The sequence below is a fragment of the Rhinolophus sinicus genome, linkage group LG01 (assembly GCF_036562045.2).
Source record: "Rhinolophus sinicus isolate RSC01 linkage group LG01, ASM3656204v1, whole genome shotgun sequence".
Lineage (NCBI taxonomy): Eukaryota > Metazoa > Chordata > Mammalia > Chiroptera > Rhinolophidae > Rhinolophus > Rhinolophus sinicus.
Genome location: NC_133751.1, coordinates 49,024,961 through 49,040,798, shown reverse-complemented (window position 1 = coordinate 49,040,798; position 15,838 = coordinate 49,024,961). Strand labels below are relative to the sequence as shown.

The window sequence follows — 15,838 nt, the reverse complement described above, 5'->3', positions numbered from 1 at the left end:
CATTGAGATTTTTGTCTTCACCAGCCTTCCAATTATTCAGTCAGTGGACTGAAGCTCTTGCACTCAAATTTTGCTCCTCTTCTTTCCCATAATATAGGTGTCAAAACGAAGTTGAATTAACATGAATGGATAGACAAAATGGGGGTACATCTATACAACAGAATATTACTCTTTCATATTAAGGGATGAAGTTCTGACACATGCTACAACATAAATAGACCTTGAAAACATGCTAAGTGAAACAAAAGGACAAATATTGTGTGATTCTACTTAAAAGAAATATCTAGACTGGGTAAATTCATAGAGACAGAAATTAGAACAGAGGTTACCAGGGGCTGTGAAGAAAATGGGAAGTTATTGTTAATGGGGTGATGGAACATTTTGGAGATAGTGGTGAAAGCTTCCCAACACTGTGAATGGAATCAATGCCACTGAATTGTACACTTAAAAGTGGTTAAAATAGCCAACTTTATATTATATATATTTTACCACAATTTTTCACAAGAAAAAAAGACATGAATGAGTTACAGCCTTGCTTGAGGAATAGAGAAGCAGGGTGTTGGGGGCTAAGTAGCAGGAAATCAGACTCTGCGTGAGAAAAGACTTAGACGCTGTCAGGTCCAACTCTTGATTAGCACAGAGTCTACTTTACTGCCTCCCAAGTAAGTGTCCAGCCTCTGCCTAAGCACCTACTCGCTCATGATGAGGTTACTCTTCAGGCAGCACAGTCTATCCCCATAATGAGCTTAATGGCTCTGACTCTCCCCTGAATTTCTGGGTTGTCACTGTGGCACTCAAAAGGAAAGCAAAACGGTGCAAAGGCAGAGGGCGGTGGAAGAGCTAGGGAGCAGGGCACAAGACCCACCTAGCAGCTGGGACTTGGCTAAAATGTTATCTAAAGACTGGTATCAAATGTAATTGAATACCAGGAGCACTAATTGCCTACTTGGAGAAATGGGTTATTGTCTAGAAACGAAGCAATAGCTTTGGCAGAATCTAATATTGGACTGAAATTGGTTGCTTTGTTCATCTGTGCTATATATGCTGCATCTTTAATACATGTGCTGTTGATGAGAAACAGATGAAGCATTTTCTCTCATGAAGGAGTCATCTGGCCTTTGGCAGCTCTCTTGACTGACAAGTTTTGGTGGGAGGTGGAGACCAGTGGCTAACAACCATTGACTGATAACTGATGCCGAGAGGATTTTATCAGCAAGCAGGAGGACGTGAGGTTTTGCTATAGAAAAGCAAAACCATGTGCTAAACAATCAGTTCTTCCACCCCTGGGTAGCATAAGGTCAAAACACAATGCACAGGAGTTGCCTAGCTGCCGTCTTACCCATCTCAGGAGTTCATCAGAAAAAGTACCCAGAATGTAACAACCCAAAGGAAGCTTAGTTTTTATAGCTTTGTGGGAGGTGAATAATATCTTACAATCAAACAGTTCAATATACTTGCATCTTTATCATCTCACTTAATCCTCACCAAAACTCCACAAGGAAGGGACGATACGAGTTCATTGTTTAGATGAGTAAGCTGAGGTTTAGAGAAATTAAGTGACTTATCCAAGATCACAGGACAGGGGTTTAGTCTCAGGGTCTGCTGCTCTTCTTAATACCTCACTAGCCAGTTCATAAACACTTTATTATCTTCAGCCAGTGATAATCTGAATTTCAGACCCAGAGACACATCAGCTTGTAAGTACCTGAAAAATTCTAGGAACTGGCAAGGACAGCAGATTTGGGGCTATTTAAGGAGAGGTAAAATTGTATGTTCAGAGAAAAATGTGAAAGAATTGATGAAAATTAAAAAATGTCCCATGTACTAAGTTGTTCCCTTCCCTTCCTTCTTTTCCCCTCCCCTTCTTCTCGCTTCCATATTCTTGCTCCAAAAGAAACTTTTCTTTTCTGAGTTCAATTTTAGCGCTGCCTGTGTTGATGAAAGTGAGTTTGTACAAGGGAAGACATCGACAGTGGGTGCTTAGTTGCACCACACAGCAGCTTTGCATGTGGTGGGTTGGGGGGGGCTCAGAATACATTGCACTGGCGTCAGAAGTGATGTTCTGGGGGCATTCAAGTGAAATCTGTTTAGAACTTGAAATGTTCCAGCTATGTACAGTTACACTCTCTCAATGGCTTGTGATTTAGTACTTTCACCAAAAACTGCTTTACGAAACTGTGGTATGTATAGTTTTACTGTAAAGGAAGCCAAGCTGTGATTGCAACCGTATCCTCAGGTTTGACAGGTTTCCTAGAGAGTACTCACTACTATTCTTTTTCTGAACACTAACAGAAGAAGTTAGTTGACAGATTTATTTTCTAGTGCCCCACACCTATATTTTTCGAATAGATAGGCAACAGTTTTAATAGGTCTAAGGGAGTTTATCTGAATGCGTATCAAAGGACATAGGAAATGGCATGAAGTCAACCTCCTATGTCTTCTTATTTCCTCTAAAATCAAACACTTTACTTACATAATAATTCCTCAGAAACACTAAAAAAAACTATAGGGGCAGGTCTTACTATTTAAATACACAGTTATGGGGAGGGCTAAGATTGTGGGTCGTAAAGAGTGTGTCGGAACCCTGGGCAACAGGATAAGAGTCTGAATTATCGTTCCTTAGAAACTGCCAAACTCGTGTACATTTATTAAGATAGTTCCCCGTGTCTGATGGGCAGAGTATTTCTCTGTTTATCAGACACCCGAGAAGCAAGCATTCGGAGCCTCGGGTTGGGGCAAGCAGTACAGCGCGTCAGAGGACTTGCTTAACTCCCAGCATGACGGCCCTCCCAGTCCAGTACCCTTCTCCACAGGCTTCCTGGTTTGTTAAGCGCATCACCCACTGGCGGTGGGGGGCTGGGAGGAGAAGATGGAGACACCAATTGATAATAAAATGTCTTCTCTGAGAATGAATCTTTGAAATTGTACTGGAGATGGAATCCATCTTACGAAAATTCATTTTAGAAACACAGCAACATGAGCGAGACACAGCTGTATGAGACGAATTATGTAATACTGTCGTTAAATCTACAGGCGTAAAGCTATCATTTGGGATCATGATATTATTTCGAAAGCCATAGTTTCATCCCCTTTTACTCCTTTTATTATTGCTGGATCTGGAAGGGATAAGGACCTCAAGCATACTTAACTCCCACCCTCCTTATCTGTATGGGTAGTTAGTTAGGCCATCCTTATCACATTTACAGCATTTTTATTTAATAGTCACAAATTCTTCCCCTCTCTGCACCCGTGCTCTTACAACACGTATGGCATGTTTTCTCGTCAACAGGTGCAATCTGTTTCTCAGTCTGGATTGGCCTGTGACTTGCTCTGGACAATGAGACATTGGCATGCATGATGCACACACAGCCTTGAGAATCGTTTGTGCACTGGGGCTTGCTCTCTTGCTGCATTTGTCACCTGGGAACACCATGTGAACAAGCCCAAGCTAGCCTGCTGAAGGATAAGAGACCACGTGGGGGAGAGGTACTCTAGCTAAGAGCCAACCAATCGCCAGACTTGTAAATGAGGCCATCTGGAACCTGCCAGCCTCCCAGCTGACCTGGCAACTGACAGCAGACATGTGAGTGAGCCCAGTCAAAGCCTAGCCCAAAATCCCAACCCACAAAACTGTGAGCTGAACAAAAGCTTATTGTTTTAAGCCATATGTTTTGGAATGGTTTGTAATGCAGTAAAAGCTAACAGATACATTAAATTATATTTTATTTGGTGCTATACTAGGTGACACATAAAGTTAGAGCAAAGGTTCTCTCTGGGCCAACTTCTGTCATGGACTCTCTCTGATATTTAACTTCCCTTCCTTGTACTTCAGTTTTTCTGCTTCAAAGAAAGTAATACTCTCATGAAATTCAGTAATAATTCTAATTCAAATATGTATATGTACATTACAGTTTTCATATCTTCTTTTCCTCTTTTTTTCTTCAACAGTTTCATTAGAAACCACTATGAGAATCAGATTCTGATACATGTTCTTTTCAAATGAGATAATAATATATAAATGCTTTAAAAACTCCAAAATGTCCTATGTGTAAGGTGTCATAGTTATGGTTTCACAATGAATAGAATTATATAACTGTTATAAGAATCAGAATGGCCCATTTCTAAGAGTTACTTTTTTTTCATTGGTAGTTCCCTGTCTGCCCATTCAGTCATACACCTGGTAGAAAGTTTCCAGACTTACCTGAGACTTAAAGTAAGTTTCTTGTGGGGTGGCAAGAACATCGGCAGACGCAATGTCTAAATGCATGAGTGTCTGCCGAAAAGAAGGTCGGTTGCGAGGTTTACTTTGCCTAAAAGTAAAAAAGACAGCTTGTGCATTTCAGAAGTTATGTCCAGGAGAATAAAGATTTTATTCTACTTTATGAGAAACATTTTGATTTCATACATGGCTATATTGCTGGCAATGTTGATGTACTGAAGAGCAAAAGGAAAATATAATTACGAGATACCTCTAGTAGTGCAATGGAAATCTCTAGGATCCATGACTTGTCTTGTTTGATAATAATAGTCCCTAAGGACTGATGAAGTAATAATAGCGATCATTTACTGATTTATTTATAAATAGTTCCAAGGCTCCCAATCTTTACACTACCAGGCAATTCCAAATACACCGTAGAGACTTCCTGCAGTTTTAGAGAAGTTTTAAGTGTGGTGTTGAGGAAGAAGGTAAAGGAGAATACTGGAAGAAATATATTTCTTACCACGTCTGTTTCATAAGGATTTTGAATCCATCAGGGCAAGTGGAAGGAACTGGAAGGTGTAAGCTATTGCTTCCAACACCCCAAATGATGGCTGAAGAGTCTACATCTTTATAAGGGATCTCTCCTGTCAGCAGCTCCCAGAGCACTACTCCAAAAGACCTGCAGTAGTACCAAGAATGTGCATAAAAAACATTAAAGTTCTGTATTAATTTTTAATCAAATGTCTATGTAGTTTTAATATTCTAATACGGCTACGAGAAAAACAGAAACAGTCAGGAAGACCAGAAAAGAAAATCAATGAGGGGTAATCAACACTACCAGATAATAAGACACAAGACTTCAGTAATTAACTCTGGTGCATGAACAGACAGTCAGACTAATGGAATGGAACAGAAATCCAGAAATAGATCAAATACATATAGGAATTGAGTATTATGATAAAAGTAACATCATAGTGGGGAAAATTGATTATTCAATAAATGCTGTTGAGACAACTGGGGAAAAATTAAATCTATACTTCATCTTACACCAAGATAAATTCCAAGTGAATCAAAGACTTAAATGTGAAAAATGAAACCACAAAAATTCTGAAAGAACACATGGGAAATTAAAAAAAAAAATCTTAGAGTGGTGAAGGCTTTTCTAATTATGAAATCCAGAAGCCATAAAAGGAGAGATTGGCAAGTTAAACTACATTTAAGAAAAAAATCTGGCATGGAATTAAAAAAAGTCCACCATAAACAAAATAAAACATTGCAAAAGGTATCTGTAATTTACATACACAAAAGGCTAATCTGCTGAATATATAAAATACTCTTATAAATTGATAATAAAGATCAGAAAACTCAGCTAAAGATAAGAATAGTTCACAAAGAAATTACAAATGGTTTGTAAATGTGAAAAAAATGTACAGTCTTTCTTTCTTTCTTTTTTTTTTTGTATAACCTTTCTTATAAGAAGAGGAATGCAAATTAATACTGCACCTATGATATTACATCTTTTTTTTTTTTACCTATATGGTTGGCAAAATTTCAAAAGTTTAACACATTTTATTGGTGAGACTGAGAAAACATTCTTAAACATTTCTGTTGGGAACATAAATTGGTATAATCCCTAAGGAGGACACGTTGGTAATAATTACCCGAATTACAAATGATCTAACGTTTCTACTTTATCTTATTTATTCTGGTGTTACATGCAGTTTTGATATATGCTATTATTTTGGTTTTAAGCCTAAAAGTTATTAGGAGCCAATTTTAAGAATGGAAGAAAAACAACTACAGGGAAATATATTTTTAATAGCAAAGATTTGTAACCTCAGAGGAAAAATTGATAAAGATTTTAAAAAGCCCCTCCAAAAAAAAAGCATCACCCATAGGGGCTGTTTAGTAAATGGACAAACAGCACTATATACATCAAACAGATCTAAAGCACATAACTGTGTCACATCAGTACATCACTCATATATATACATATATATATAATAAATATCATATACATATATATATGAAATGATATTCTGAGTCACCAAGAAAAGGTAAACTTTGTTTAATGTATTTTATTTAAGAAGCTGAGAATTATGTAATACATTTCAAAAAGACTCTTATACAAAATGGTTTTTTGAAGCAAACTTTCCGTCCTGCAGAACGTTTAGCATATTCTGTGAAGGTCCCCCAAACTGATGATTTACTGACTAGATAGTCACCCTAATTCCTCTCCCAATCCTTCTTACCATATATCATCATACTGGGTAGTACCTCAGCTAGTGTGAGACAGCAATCAAGCAGAAGTGAGTCACACTAAAGAATATTTTGGGAAAGCAGATGTGTCGACGGAGGAAAGTGCCGCTGGGTGAAAGTGAGGAAAGGCTTTCTGGTTGGCACAGGCGGTGCTGCTTACCATATATCGACTTTTTCAGAGACAGGTTCATTTCGTATCACCTCTGGCGCCATCCATGCAACTGTGCCAGCGAAGGACATCTTGGTGCTTTTATCGCTGAGTTCCTTAGACGTACCGAAATCTGAAATTTTTACTGCATCTGTGTGGGTCACTAAAACACTTTCAAAAGAAATAAAGAAAATATCCAGATCATTAGTACTAATGAAAAAACATGACTCAAATTGGCACCAAAGACTTTGTTTGCTACCCCTTACCTTGCAGAATTCAGCTTACGAGTTCCAGTACTAGGGCACTAACTACACACTAGAAACAGCATCATTCATACCTGTGAGGCGGCATAGCTTAGTAGGCTTTTACACCTGGTTTTACCCTGCCATCACCACATGCTAACTGTGTGACCTTTGCCAACTTACTTCACTCTTCTAAGCCAGTTCTCTCAATCTGTAAGATGGAGACAATTCAAGTCACACTATCTTATCCACAATTCAAAAATGCAAAAAGCTCTGAAAACAGTGTGTAAATATTTTTTCATAGGTATAAAGCAAACTCACTTGGACCCCACTTTGTGTGACTGTCATAGGTTTTGCTACAGACACATGAATGTGGCTGATTAGGGGTACAGCCCCAGTCTTCACTGGGGGTGTAAGGTAATGCACAAGATTACCTTTCTGAAATCATGACTCCAGAGTTTCGGATAAGGGATTATGGGTCAGTAATCATGGCCTCATAAAATTTTCATTTGAATTAAATGAGCTAAGTAAAGCACCCATGCTCAATAAACATTGGTTTCCACCCTTACCCGTCTCAGACAACCCACTAAGAAAAACACTTCTTTTAAAACACTGTTTAAGTGATAGCCAACTAAAATCATGCATGGGATCATGATATTAGGGATTTGTTACAGTAAAAAGCTAATAAGTATCATAAGATTCTACTAACGTTGAAGAGGAAAAGCAGGAATAAATTGAAGCTTAAGTAGATGTCACATAACTCATGTTTTAATTTTCATAGAAGTTGTCTGAACTGTGACCTGAGGCAGACTGCTTTTGCTAGCCGTAAACATGAATACAATCTGGTACCAGTTAAATCCAACACATGCACATCCTCACACACTACACTGAGTTCACTTCAAATAACCTGTTTAGAACTTTAGAATGTTCCTGGGTTAGGGTTTCAGAGGCTTAATGATCTAGAGAACTATGTTTAACAATAAGAAGGCTTAAGACTCCAATAGTATCAGAATCAAGATGTTAGAAAACAGGAAACGTCCTGGTCTATCGCTTCCCTTCTTTGAACCAGGGACTTCACATTTTCCACCCTGCCCGCCCATGTCAAATAGTTATTTACCAAACAGCTCAGTGCTTACAACTGCATTAGAATACCTTCATCCACCAACCCCTGGCTGTGCAGCTGACATGTAAAATTCACGTAGTTTAGGAATTTTGAATGAATGGTGTTAGTCTTGGTGAAAATGCGTAAAATATCATGGGACAGCTGAGATAATTGGAGAATTGATGGTATCATATATCATGAAAGTCAGAAAAGGTGGTAAGCCCCCGAGGGGTGGGAAACACTGGAATCTTCCCCTTCTGCCTCTTTTGTGCTGCTTATTATGGGACCTGTTGGTATGGACAGGTCGATAAAAGAGGGAATGGACACGGGAGGAGACTAGAGAAGATATGATGTTGGAACTTTTGTGAAATCTTCTGAGACAAAGTTGGGATCGCACAGCCTAAAGATTTAATAAAATCTCTTTACAGCAAGCCAGATAGATCTTTGTCTTCTCAAAGTTACCTTGGAACCCAAAAAGGCCACAGCTGCAGTGAGGTCAGGGTCGTACTCACAAGAGGGAAAAGCTTACTGAGAAACCAACTCACTCTAATCTTTAAAGGACAGGCGTTAAAGAGAGTAGCATGTGATTTTACATATTCTAAAATTTCCTGGCTTCTTCCTCTAAAATTAATTTTTAAGGCGAAAAAGGTGGTTAAAAAGGAGACCATTCAAAGAGGTCTTCGGTACTTTATGGAGTGACAAAAGCAACAGTTTCTGTTAAGAATGTAAACAGAATGAACACCATATAATAAAGTTATTTGCAAGTAAAACAAGAAGGAAGTTGTTCAATGAGCTAATGACTGTAATAAATATTGTTAAAAATTATGGTGATAAATAACAGCTGTTTTGAAGTTTCCAATCAAGGAATTATTATTATTATATTTTTTTTAGAGTGCAAGTGGGGCAAAGGGACTCCAACCTCAAGGACTGAGCCTCCAATCGGGCCTACGCATAGCTTTTATTAGTTAGGTGGGGAAGTAAAGGAGATAAAGTTTGTCAGTCTCAAGATCTGTGAATCCCATACATTATAATAGGAAACTGATTCAAGACAATCACCCTTGCCTGCAGGCAGCAGAACCGTAACAGGGTGTATGTACTTCCCCAAGGGACAAAACCTTTATGAATAAATGGAGAGCACAACACTGAATCACTTCAAGGACTGATTTGTATCTTCCGTGGAGAAGATACAAAGGCAGAATGCCTGGCAAATCCTTCACCTTCACCTTCACAGAGATTACTGGAAACAGCTCTGCTTCTCTTAAATAACCAGTTTGTATTTTCTTATGGACACTGTGAACTGTATAACTATTTATTTCCTTCTTTGCTTAGACTCTAGAAAGCTCAAACCCAAATTTGTAGTCTACCTCTAACTGTACGGACTCTTGTGGTATATATTTTGAGAACAAGCTTTAGTTCTAATGTTTTTATTTTTTCTTTGCCTCTGTTTCTTAAACATTTTATTCATTTTTATTCTGTTGTATATATTTCTGAAACTCAGTTTTTAAAAAAACTGTGTTTTTGGAATACACTAAGGAAGCAACAAATAAGCCTTTAAGTGAGGAAGTTTGGTGTTAATTATTCAAGATGATGTAAGGTGAGTACTTTGGTGACAATGAATTTTGTTTCATAATTATACAATTAAAAGCAACAAAAAGGGAAAGCTAGTGTCAGGTGCTTAGACATATCTGCCATATAGATAAGTAAGTAGGTCAACAATAATCCAAAAGATATGCAAATAGAATTACCCACTGTGCTGATTTAAACTGAACATGAAAGTATGACATCTGAAAATTTCAACGATGGTTGATAGATTTCCTTATTTCAAAGCAATAAAACAACTTGGCTGAAAAATTAGCTCTAGTACTCACTTCGGTGATTTGAGATCACGATGAATAATTTTATGAAGGTGCAAATAATTCATTCCACTTGCAATTCCTGTGGACCAGTCTACTAGCAATCGAGGCGTGATCTTCCTGCCAGCTCGCAAAACCTCGTAGAGCTGTCCATGGGCACAGTATTCCATGATGATGCAATAACATGGGGCCTGAGTACAAACACCCCTTTCAAGAAAACACAAATATGTACATAAATACATAGATACAAACATACATGTATACATATTTATATTTTAGAAATATTTAATAAACTTAATCATTAAGACCAATTCTCTATCCAAACTATTTTTTAAAAAGTATGTAGATAATCTTTCCTGATTCTTAAATTAGCATGAAACCCTCTCTCATCTACAGGTTTCTCTATTATGCACATAGATAATTTTAGTTTGCTTTGTTCACTCCAGATATCTATATGCTGTGTTCTATCTGGTGCTTTTCCTGTGGGACCATTCCATTCTGGGACAAAGAGCACCCTTTTCTGAGGTTTTGTATGGGCTGGATGTTGTGTTGTTTTAGATTGCTAAGAATAATTTAAATATCTTCCTTTAAAAATTAAATAGTGTTTTATACATAGTGTGCAGAAAGAGAGAATTCAAATAGAATGTTGCTATTTTTACTATTATTTGTTGGATTTTAAATTAGAAATTTAAGACAACTAACTAGAATGAGGACCAAAAAAAATTTTTCTATATTATTTTGTCTTTGAAAACGATTTCTGTTTAGAATACAAATAATGTTACACAATGTATTATACATTTATGCAGCCTGCATGTCCGTCACTTCCTACACCTTCCATGAAGGCTTTCCTGATCATTCCAGTCCAAAAAGATCTTTCTCTTCTCTGAATTCCTATGCTACATGGGAGCCATTCATTTTTTTATATGTGATGCTTCCCTCCTGATATAGATTGCAGGCTCCTTGAAGGGAAAAGGTATTCAAGTTCTTTTCTCTTTACCACAAGGTCTAAACATCGCACAGCAAGTCCCTGACAAACAGTTCTTAACTTCACCTTACCTTTCTTTGCTGATAAAGCCTTCACATAACATGTGCCAAGGCCAGAGGTAGGAAGAAGAGCAATAACATGGGAGCACATCTTTTTGTCAGGCATATTTACTTGTTTGTTTAATTGTTTTATTTGGTCTGCCCTGAACCATTTTAAAATAGAAATTACCTGTTCCATTTTTACAGGTAAGGTTCAAAGAGGGAAAGTTGACTTGTCCTAGATCAGACCACTAGTAAGTGACAGAGCTGGGATTCAAATCCAGTCTGTTTGACTTCAAAGCCATGCTCTTTCCACTCACTGCACCACAAGCCTCCCTTTTACCTTTTCAGCTTCTGTATAGACAAGCATATTGGGGATTCCTATATTAATAACGTTACCTTATAAAAGTGGGGAAAATCATATGAATTCTAAATTACAACTTTGTTCTGAGGACAAGAAAAGAGAAGAAAAACGACCATATGCAATTCTCTGTGTCCCATCCCTTAATGGTATGTATGCCCTCCTTTAAAACTTTCTAGAGAAGTTATTGAGAATAGTCTACCTATAAGACACGCAAGCTAAAGTCCTCACCCAGCTATCAGTTCATATCCTATCTCTTAGGCTGCCATAAATGATGAAAGAATTTAGAGACCATGGCTTGTGATCATGTGAAAATCTTGTAACAATAGCAGGTTATGGAGAAATTAAATAATTAGTCTTCACTTTCCTTGCTTGGATGTACCTGTCAAATGCCACAAAGCGATTTCTATTACTCTCCAACATTTTCTAAGCTACCCAGAATTCTTACCCTAATTTTTAATGAAAGATTTTGTTTTTCAAGTTTCTGTTACTTGACTTTTAGGAAACCTCAGTGGAGCAAGAGCGTACAGGAACTACATACAGACAATTTTCATTTTCATTACAGAGAAATGCTAAGGCAGGAATACTGTAATATGTTTAAGAATATCAAAATAAAGATTTATTTGGAGCTATTCAGTCTCCTACTCAACTATGTTTTACCTTTTCACACACACATGGACAGAAAGGGCCTAACACTAATATGTTATACACTTTTCATCTTTCCTGACTGACGAATGAGGAGCAATCATTCCATCAGCCCTGTACTATGACAAGGCTTCTTAGTAGCTATAAATAGCAGCTCTATAATCACTTCTAATTGCTACCTTTTATTCCCTTTGACACTCAATTCCATTAGGAACAGTCAGGTTGGGTTTTCTTAAAAGAAAGCTTTAAAAATCGGAAGAAAAAAGAATATAGTATTCTTTCCTTGCCCTTTCCCTTCTGCACATCATTCTTAGTAACTTCCAAAGAAGCTGTAAGCACAGAAACCAGTATCCAGAGAGACGTACTAAAATGTAATCTTGCCTTCACGTCTTCCAGACGGTCCTGAATGATTCACTGGCCAAGCAACACATGGCACAGATGGCTGCAAACATAACACAGCACAATGCCTCAAGAGCATGGTGTAATAGGCCAGGCACACAGTCTCGCTATTGTTTTCCATGTAGAGGTAAAGACTATTCAAGCATCTTCAGCCTAAATAGTTGGACACCAGCATGGCAATATTTGTCCAAAATGCTGAAAACTGCATATGCAGGTAGGAGGGTCAGAGGGTGAGGTGGGGGGAAAGACTGGGAAGAGAAAGGAAGAAGCAAAACAAAGGAAGGAAAAATAAAGATTCACAGATTCATCCTCTTAGGACACACTTCTGCCTGGAAAGCCCTCTTACTGCGACACACACAGCCTATGACATTTCAGGAGGGCCAAAAGGCCATGCTGATCTATAGAACATTCTGTGTCTCAAACTGAGCGTCCTAGTGGTGGTCTAAGCTTAAAAGTTTAGTTAAATGGAAGGCCTTCCTTTCCTTTAGGATGGTGTAGCACACTGGGAGTGAGGGTCCTCTCAGGGAAGTAAAATGAAAGACGTGAGTCTCTGATAATCGGCTTTAAAATAATCCTCCTGTTGTCTTTTCAAATGATAGTCTTTGGAGAGATGAGAATTGGTTTCTAGAACATTTTGTTTTAGTCTCACATCTTCCTAGCCCTTCCCAGGCAACCAGGGATAGAATTGCTACCGCAGTTGAAGCTCTCTCCCATGCCCTCTGCGTGGATATTCTTTCCACAGGAAATCAAGGCAAGCACTTCATTCAGTATCCCAGTTGGATGCTTCTCCTCCTTTTACACCCCCTTTCCTTTCCTTAATGGGCCTTTGAAAATCATAACTCAGCTTCAACACTCATTTAAACCCGTTCTATAAAACCTGTACCTAAGATTTCTATTCTTTACTTTGGGGATGTGGTTCCAATGAAAAATTATCACATCATATGTTTAGCTTTATATTGATAGTTTTATCAAGAAAGGATCCCTCTTGGGGACTGGGTGAAGCTCCTCCTAATTTATGGAATGGGGATTTATAACATTCCACTTTTAACTGTAGCCTCATTTTCCAGAATTGAAATATATATATACAAAGAGTACCAAAAAAATGTATACACTTTTTAAGAAAGGAAAAAACTATTAAAATTGTGATACTCAATATATACCGATAACAAAATATAATATGAATACAAGTCACGTCTGACTTCTGCAACTACAAGAGGTGCTCAAAGTGGTTGCCATCAGCATAATTTCAATACAGTTCTTTCCTTTTTTAAACTGTGTATACATTTTTTGGCACCGTGTGTGTGTGTGTGTGTGTGTGTGTGTGTGTGTGTACACACTAAGAAGTTCAAGTTTGTAAATTGTCACCCCACCTAACGGCTATTTTTCCGGTTCTTTACCTTCCCTCCTCTGAAGCCACTCACCATGCATTTATTCAAGCCTAGGGCAACATTTAAAGGCTGGTAAGAGGAAACTCAAGGGAAAGGTACAGGCAGAAGAGATGACACATATAGAGAGCTCAGCATTGCCAAATTTGGTGATTTCCACAAGTTTACCTTTGAGCCTCCCTCTTTTGCTAGGGATCCCTGCCAATATTATGAAAGTAATGGTCTTAAACTATAAAGATCTTGAAAACAACTACTTTGTGAAATGGAAATAGCACATACCTTACTATGATCAATAACTCTACTATCACTAGATTTAGAAAGCTGAGTAATTGGCATTACTTGAAAAGGGAGCTAGCAAAGCCTGAGGCAGGGAGAAATACTCCAAAGGTACCTACCTGTTATTAAAAGTTAACATTTAAGAAAGGACACTAATAGAAACTAATAAAAAACATATCTATTACTGCACAGGGACTAATTGTTCTCTGATCACCTAGATGTTAGCTTTGTTTTCTTAACTGAATTTTAGCACCTTCGGGCTATCTGAAAGTGACCTCTGTCATCCTATTGACAAATGAGTTTGATTCGGCAGATCTGACTGTTAGGCAGGAATCCACCTTCTCCCTCTCTGCTCCATCCACATCCCTTCCAAGCAGGGCATTCTCTGGCAAAAAGAACTACTGGATTATAAACTTCTTAAAGACACAACTCTAATTCAATAGTTCTGTGGTACCCTTCCAAAGCACCTAACACAGTGCTTAGTCTATAGAATATTCTTAACATGTCTTTCAAAGCTGGAGCTTATATGTTTGGGAAAAGAAAATCTTTCTATTTCTTAAAAAAAAAAAAAAAGCCTTGACCTACTTGAAAGCGATGATGTTAGGGTGCTTCAACTTCCTCAAATGCTTGATATCCGTCTCATTCTGTTCTCTCACTTTCTTGATGGCCACCTCCTCCGCTCGGAACTTGCCCAGGAAGACAGCTCCTTGGGCTCCACTACCCAGCCACTGCAGCTCTGAGATCTCCTCAAATGGCACTTCCCAAGTATCTAGGCACACAAGCAAGAAACAAGCTTAAAAAGATCTTGGAATCCGTGCAGGGACCATTCTACAAAGCCACTCCAAAGCTGCCAACTTCACCATCACCCAAAATGACCTCTACACTTTGTTTCCCACCTGGTAACTCATCAAAAGATATAACCTTTCTATGGGCCTTGATACTATAGATCAGATATTCCCATGTATGACTTTGTATCATTTTTTAACCAGTGACATCAAGCAGATCAGAGATATCCAATGTACTCTCCTCCAAACAAAATGTATTCTGACACTCCCAGCTGCTCATCTCAAGTCTTCATGTTTAGTCAATTCACCCTACTGTCTCTACACCACTATCCCTACTCCATCACCCATTATAAGTATCATTTATTCCTCTTTGAATTTCTAGCCAGATGCTCAATTAATCCTTGCAGAATGAATTTTCAAAGATACTCTCATAAGGACCTAATTATGTATAATACTTATATTAGTATTTACTTTTTATTTAGTATTTACTATACGCCAGATACTAGTACAGTGCTTTACGTGTCTCATGTGTTTAATTCTTACAACAGTCCTACAAATTTGGTCTTATTATGGTTATTTCAAGATGCGAAAACTAAGGCTAGGGTGGGTAAGTTAGTAATTCAAGGTCATATAGCTGGTAATTGGCAGGACTGGACCCAGAACTCTGGAACTGGCTAATTCCAGGGAGAGTGCTTTCTCCACTGTACCACATTTCCTCTCATGAAGGAACTGAGAGGGTCATCAGTGATGATATATTTACTCATCTAGATGCACTATTTTCAAGTTTCTTTTTTTCTTAGAGTTTGATTTTTTTTTTTTTTTGGCACCAAGAATGTAACAGAGGTCATTTCTAATTGGTGGTATTATTGGTGATTCATATTATGTTCTTTATCCTTTTCAATATTAAAAAAATTTAACCATAAGTATATTTGACTTTTATAATGAATAAGATGCTATTTCAAATAAAGCACTTTAAAAATTCAATCAATATGTGCTTTAATCTTGTGATACTTAAAAAGAAGAACATAATCCATTGATCTGCCTTATCCTCCTTTTTGCCAGTGCTTTCGCTCTGCCTGGTAAGAAATGAACATCAAAGAGCTAGGAGCCCCACGGAGTGAGGAGAGGATGATGACAATACGAAAGGTTATGACAGATT

The 15,838-nt window shown here is 37.9% G+C and overlaps 1 protein-coding gene across 5 annotated transcripts in view; it reads right to left on the bottom strand.

Annotated features, from left to right (window-relative positions):
• Positions 1-15,838, bottom strand: part of MAP3K13 (mitogen-activated protein kinase kinase kinase 13) — a 143,257-nt gene that overhangs the window by 21,777 nt on the left and 105,642 nt on the right. For all 5 annotated transcript variants that reach the window (XM_019735851.2, XM_019735855.2, XM_019735852.2 and 2 more), the window contains 5 exons: positions 14,480-14,663; positions 9,821-10,012; positions 6,621-6,779; positions 4,722-4,880; positions 4,202-4,310 (listed from right to left, as the gene is read on the bottom strand). In XM_019735851.2, the coding sequence (XP_019591410.2) occupies positions 4,202-4,310; positions 4,722-4,880; positions 6,621-6,779; positions 9,821-10,012; positions 14,480-14,663 (803 nt within the window). The remainder of the gene's footprint in view (positions 1-4,201; positions 4,311-4,721; positions 4,881-6,620; positions 6,780-9,820; positions 10,013-14,479; positions 14,664-15,838) is intronic.